General features: G+C 49.4%; 1 protein-coding gene across 2 annotated transcripts in view; it reads right to left on the reverse strand.

The window, feature by feature from the left end:
* Positions 1-6373: 6373 nt before the first annotated feature.
* TBX1 (T-box transcription factor 1) overlaps positions 6374-7127 on the reverse strand; it is a 19764-nt gene continuing 19010 nt past the window's right edge. For both annotated transcript variants that reach the window (XM_024195938.3, XM_026656941.2), the window contains exon 8: positions 6374-6831. In XM_024195938.3, the coding sequence (XP_024051706.1) occupies positions 6416-6831 (416 nt within the window). In that variant the 3' untranslated portion in view covers positions 6374-6415. The remainder of the gene's footprint in view (positions 6832-7127) is intronic.

Genomic DNA, 7127 nt, shown 5'->3' on the forward strand with positions numbered 1-7127 from the left:
GGGGGGGGGGGGGGCGAGCCCCGCCTGGGATCGGCTCAGGGAGTCACGCCACCTTTGGCTATCAGTGATCCCAGGAAACCTCCGCCACCAGGGTGGAGCCTCCGGGGCTCGCCGGCCGGAAAACAGCAGCATCCCCACCCCCACCCCCAATAAAAGGCCCTGGGCCAAACTTTTCCGAGGTGGGGGCCTAAAGCTAAGCGCCGAATGCCACGTTTAGCCAGTGAAATAGGGAACCTAGTTGTCAGAGCTGCTGAGCGCCCACCAAAATCAATTAGTACCTCTGAACAACATGTCACCACTCCATGCCCTAGCTGGCACATTTAAGTGGCTGTGCCTTGCGTGCAGAGGCATATTTCCTCATCAGCATTTAAATACGGATGTACCTTAGGCATCCACTTTTGGGACTGTCCCCAAGTTCTCTTATGTCTTTTGAAATCCAGGAGAGTTTTGCCATTGACTCCGATGACAGCAACATACAGCTGCATGAGTGATGGTCAGCTTGATAAATTGGGTGTGTCTCTATATTACAATTTAATAATTGGAAAAAACAGTATGTGCTTGTGTAGTGTACATCCTGGTTAAACCAGATAGTGAACAGCTAGCCAGGTCACATGGCTAGCGTGATCTTAAATTATTCCCTGGTTCTCCATACCAAAGCGTTGCTATAACATTTATTAGGGCAATGCATAATATAAAACCATAGGGCTGGAAAGGACCTTGAGCAGTCATCTAGTCTAGCCAATGCTGAGGGAGGAACAAGTAGACCTAGACCATCCCTGACAGATGTTTGCCAAACCTGTTCTTAAAAACCTCCAATGCCAGCGATTCCACAACCTCCCATGGAAGACTAGTTCAGTACTTAACCATCCCTATAGTTAGAAAGTTTTGCCTAATACCTTCTCCCTTGGTGCAGATTAAACTGATTATTTAGTGTCTTACCTTCAGTGGACATGGAGAACAATTGATCTTGGACATCTTTATAACAGTCCTTAACATATTTGAAGTCTGTTATAAGCCCCTCCCCCGTCCTCTTTTCACAAGACTAAATATGCCCAGTTTTTTTAACTTTTCCTCATAGGTCAGATTTTCTAAACCTTTTTATCATTTTTGTTGCTCTCCGCTGGACTTTCTCTAATTTGTTCACATCTTTCCTGAAGTGTGGGGCCTAGACCTGGACACAGTGCTTCAGCTGAGGCCTTACCAGTGCCCAGGAGAGCAGGACTGTTATATCCAGCATCTTATATGACACTCCTGTTAACATCCCCCTTAAATGGTATCAGCCTTTTTCGCAATTCCATCACATGGTTAGCTCCTATTCAATTTGTGGTCCACCATAACTCCCAGACCCTTTTTAGCAGTACAACCACCTACACAGTTGTTCTCACTTTTGTATTCATATATTTGATTTCTACTTCCTAACACTAGTACTTTGTATTTATCTTTATTAAACTTGATCTTGACAAATTGGAGAATTGGTCCGAAAACAAGATGATTTTGAATTCTAATTCTGTCCTTCAAAGTGCTTGCAACCCCTCCCAGCGTGGGGTTAGCTGCAAATTGTATACGCATGTGCTCGCTCTCATTACCCATACCATTAGTGAAAAATATTGAATAGTACCAGACCCAGGAAAGACCCCCTGTGGCGCCCTGTTAGATAGGGCTTCACAGTTTGACAGTGACAACATTGATAACTATCTCTTTGCATATGTTTTTTCAACCAGTTGTGCAGCCACTTAATCAGTTTATCAGACCACATTGCCCATGTAGAAAGGCTTCCACGCTCTATGTGTGTAGCACAGAGGGTCTCTATGACAGCTCTAGATAAGCCAATGTGCTCACTACATGCAGTGTGTACAGGGCCGGTGCAAGGAAGTTTCGCGCCCTAGGCGAAACTTCCACCTTGCGGCCACCCTCCCAGCCCTACAGCAGCTCCCCTCCGCCCTGAGGCGCCCCCCCCCCCACGGCAGCTTCTCCCCCGGGAGCCATGCAGCAGCTCCCCATCCCAGCTCACCTCTGCTCCACCTCCTCCCCAAGCATGCCACCCCTGCTCTAATTCTCCTCCCCTCCCAGGCTTGGGGCGCCAAACAGCTGATAGGCGCTGCAAGCCTGGGAGGTGGGAGAAGTGGAGCGGCGACCGCGTGCTCGGGGAGGAATGCTGTAAAAAGAAATTGGGGGCACTGCTTTTTGGCGCCCCCAAATCTTGGCGCCCTAGGCAACTGCCTAGTTTGTGTAGAAGGACAGCAACTGATATGCTAGCCTTTATAAGTACCTGCTGATTTAGGGATGCAATACCCTAAAAATCTCTTGCCCTCTTAACTTATCTGTTCCTTTTATCACATCTACACAACCCTGTGTTATAGGATGGACAGAGAGATTAGCCATTAATGAGGCACTACAAGTCATAAAGGCCCCAATTTAGCAAGATGTTTAAAATTGACTACTTTTAAACATGTGACGTCAAACTGGATTACTCCCATGCTTAAAGCAAAGCATGGCCTTAAAGACCTTGCTGACTCCAGGCCTAAATCCAGGGGTGGGAGAGCTGTGGAAATACCTTTTAAGGTTTATAATTCTAGCCATTCCTAAATCTGCATGGTCTCTCCTACCGTTTCAGATGCAGAATTAGCTTAGTGGTCCCTGTTCTAAAAATGCTGAGGGGATAGTAGTTTGGTGATCTAAATTTCAGGCTCAGATACGCTTCCTAGAGTCAAAAGTTCAAACCCTAACAAGGGCTTCATCCTTCCAGAGGAGATAAATAGAATTCCATGCAGTTAAACTCATGGACTGTTTGTTCTGCATGGCCATTATAGAAACCAAGCACATTTTGTAAAAGCAGGGATCAACCCTAGTATCCTTACTCAGTTTCCTCTCACTCCCCTCCCCCATACTGTTAAGTGCATTAGGGACAAGTTTGTTACTAGTCACTACCCCAGAACTGACTGGATTTCCCTGCTACAGTAAGAACATAAGAAGGGCCATACTGTGTCACACCAATGGTCCATCTAGCCAAGTATCCTGTCTTCCGACAGTGGCCAATGCCAGATGCTTCAGAGGGAGTGAACAGAACAGGGCAATTTATCAAATGATCATCCAGTCCCAGCTTCTAGTAGTCAGAGATTTAGGGACAGCTGGAGCATAGGGTTGTGCCCCTCACCAGCTTGGCTAATAGCTATTGATGGACCAAATCTCCATGAATTTATCCCAGTTATACTTTTGGCCTTCACAACATCCCCTGGCAATGAGTTCCACGGGTTGACTGTAAATTGTGTGAAGCGCTACTTCTTTATGTTTGTTATAAACCTGCTGCCTATTAATTTCATTGGGTGACCCCAGCTTGTGTATTATGTGAAGGGGTAAACAACACTATTCACTTTCTCCACACCATTCAAGATTTTATAGACCTCTATCATATCCCCCTTTAGTCATCTCTTTTCCAAGCCAAACAATCCCAGTCTTTTTAATCTCTCCTCAGCTGGAAGCTACTCTATACCCCATATCATTTTTATTGCCCTTCTCTGTACTTTTTCCAATTTTAATGTATCTTTTTTTAGATGGGGCAACTAGAACTGCACACAGTAGTCAAAGTAGGGGCATACCATGGATTTATATAGTGGCATTGCGATCTTTTCTTATTATCTATCCCTTTCTTAATGGTTCCTAATATTCTGTTATCTTTTTTGACTGCTGCTGCACTATCCCCAAGACCTCTCTCCTGAATGGTAAGAGCTAATTTAGACCACACCATTTTGGAGGTATAGTTGGGATTCTGTTTTCCAATGGGCATTACGTTACATTTATCGACATTGAAGTTAATCTGCCATTTTCTTGCCCCTTGAGCTAGTTTTGTGAGATCTTTTTTCTAACTTCACAGTCTGCTTTGGACTTAACTATCATGAGTCATTTTGTATTATCTATAAACTTTTACCACCCTCCCTGTTTACCCCTTTTTCCAGATCATGTCTGAATATGTTGAACAGCACTGGTCCCAGTATGTATGTATTTGGGAAAGAAAGGCGCCATATACATGCAAAAGAGTTATTGTTCTAGTGTTACTTGCAAATTAAAGTCTAATCCTGCAAATTGTTCCACACAGGTATATCTCTGCAACCATATGAAGCCTCACACAGCACAAGGATCTGTCTGGTTATATAGAACAACTTATAAGATCAGAGCCAACACTGCCTTTTTTTCCCCCCCAAAGTGACCTCACTTTGTATGGGGAGGGACTTCAGAACACACAAACTGATCAAACACACCCACACCCACACAAAAAAAGAAGGAAAACCATTTATAAATGTCACTGTCCAATGTCTTTTCAATTTAACTGTAATAAGATTATCTACACATATCTATAAATATCTACAAGTATCTACACTGTTTGCAGATACGACTCTTTGGTTGTCTTGACTTTTTCCTACACTGCAACTATTATGAAAACAAAACCAAAAACGTTTGTATAATCTCTGAAAGAAAAAAAAATAAATATAACAACTTCATTAAACAAAAGCTTTGGCACTAATCAATGTCCAGGTAACAAATCATAGTGAAAACTCTGAAATAACAGCGACAAAGCAACAGGGCATGTCAGAGAGCAGTTTCCACCTGTCTAATAATAGGCACAAGTCTATTTCACATCAGCCTTTTTGAGAACAGTTATTATTGTGTAGTTGGACACTAAAAATTTCACAATTCACTGCAAATGTCAAATAAAAACACATGGTTCTTGCACAAATCTTCACAATTGATCCAGATTTTTGTAATGGAAAAAGTTACAGAAAATATTCACATCTGCCTGTATCTCTTCTGGATAGAGCCTATTGCTGAAGACTGGATAGACATTACTATGTGATCTTAACATTTGCCACCTTCACAAGGTAAGGAATCCCCTTTCAAAAAGATACCAAGAGAACACTGTGGAATTTGCAATGCAGAGGCACAAATATGGATGAATCAGAGGACATAAAATATAAGCCATCTCTTTCTACAGAATTCTGTGGAGCAGGGGGAGGAGGACGGAGGCACTTATAAACCCGCATGGTCAATTAGCCGTTAAATCCTTCTCTGAAATACAGGACTGGCCTGACAATTGGTGGAACACCAAGCAAAAACGTAGCCTGGATATTCATAATGTGTAGCTCGAGACATATGTCAGAAGCTAAATTTTGGGATGTGGACCATCTCCACAAGAAAAGCAACCTGAGGGGAGACATAAAATATACTTTCCAGATGTAAGAAGAGGCATACAGCAAGCAGCCAGTTGCAGCTCTGCTAGATATAAAGGGCCAGCCCCTGAAAAGCATGCTGGGGGGGAAAAATCCTCTAAAAGGCCAGGCTGCACTAGAGAGTATTAAGAGACCAGGAAATCACCAGGCAAGGTAGTGTTGTAGGGCTGCTCTGGTGGTGTTCTCATCACCAGCAATCATGAACCCTCTGAGAATATGAAAATATGGCCCAAACTTTGTCTTTTTTTCTGTATGCTTGTAATGACCTTAATACCGATTGTTGGGAAAAATAAAAATCTGTAGCACTGTTCTTGGCCTTGGGCTACATTAGAGAAGCACCGGGCCCCAAACAGTTGCTTGTGTATAAAGTTGCCCCCTACAACCTCATCAGTCATGAAGAGATGGGCCCTGGGAAGGACCTAGCTGGAGGTCACCTGGCAACATCAAAACATTTCCTAACTTTAAGCCCTACTTCCACCGCTAGTCCCCTGGAAAATACAGTGGAGAGGGGGAGAAGGTCTAAAGCCAAGGGAGCCCCCAGTCCTCCCACGTCAGTGAGTCACAACAATCCCACTTAGGTGGATCTCACGAGGAGTAGGATCAGGCCAAGGGACTGCAGGTGCCCAGGGCCAGCTGCGGAGCACAGGACATCGTCTCATTCGGTGTTAACGTGATTCCCCCCCAGGCCAAGTTTCCTTCCAGAGCCCACATGGGCTGGCGCGGGAGGGCCAGGCCTGGCCGTTGGGAAACCGAGAGTCTACGGCTGGCTCTGCCGCAGGCGAGTCACTGCCCGTTCCCAGGGGCTGGTCACCCCGGCCTGCCTCCTTCCCGGGGCCTGGGGAGGACCGCGGCCGGGCGCCCGAAACAGCATCCGTGCGGTGGGTCGTGCCGGTTGCTCACACGGGAGCGGGAAGCGCCCCCTCTGGCTTTGTCGCTGGAGCAAAGCGAAGTGCCCCGGGCCCGGCCCGGCCCCTGCCTGCCTCGCTCCGGCCTCCGGCCCGCCCGCTCTCTGCGGCGGGCCAGGGGGCGGGTGGGCAGAGCCGAGCAGCGGCCCCGTCGGGCCTGGCCGGGCCGGGCCGGGCCGGGGGAGGCGCTCGGGGCGGCGGGCAGCGGGAGGTCTCCTCTCGGCAGCCGGGGGCGCGGGGGGCGCACACCATGCAGGGCAGGGCAGGCCAGGGCAGGGGGCGGGCGGGTTACCGCGGCCCGTAGTCGTAGCTGGGCGGCGCGCCCGCCGAGGAGTACACGTTGGCCGGCGGCGGGCCCATGTGGTGGTGGTGGTGGTGGTGGTAGCCGTGGCCCCGGATGCTGGGTAAGGGGTAGGGGGCGGGCCGGCTCTTCGCCCCCAGGTAGTGGTCGTAGGCCGCCGCCGGGTACTTGTAGGGGTGGTGGTGCAGGGGCTCCGAGGCGGGGGGCTCCAGCCGCAGTTCGTGGTGCGGGGGGCTGGGCCGGCTCCCGGGCGTGCTGCTGAGCTGGACGAGGCCCCCAGCGCCGGGGACGGGCAGGGCCGGGCTCAGCACCCGCGACATGAGCTGCTGGTGCGCGGGGTCGGCGTGGAGAGGGGTCCCGCTGGCCGCTTCCCGCTCGTACTCCCGTCGGCTCTCCGCAGCGTCTGCAACACAGCCCGGGACACGGAACGGGCAGAGCAGCCGGTTAGAACCTGGCCAGGGCCCCCAGCGCCCCCCCCCCGGCCACTGACACCCCAGCACCGAGCCAGCCCCCCCCAGCCACTGACACCCCAGCACCGAGCCAGCCCCCCTCCCAGCCACTGACACCCCACCACCGAGCCAGCCCCCCCCCCAACCACTGATACCCCAGCAGCGAGCCAGGGCCCCCAGCGCCCTCCCTGAGATGTGCTGCTCCAGCCACTGTCCCACCACCCTCCCTGAGAGCCACTGAGCCCCCAGC

Source organism: Terrapene carolina, unplaced genomic scaffold, assembly GCF_002925995.2.
Source record: "Terrapene carolina triunguis isolate 2854851 unplaced genomic scaffold, T_m_triunguis-2.0 Scaffold234, whole genome shotgun sequence".
Taxonomy (NCBI): domain Eukaryota; kingdom Metazoa; phylum Chordata; order Testudines; family Emydidae; genus Terrapene; species Terrapene triunguis.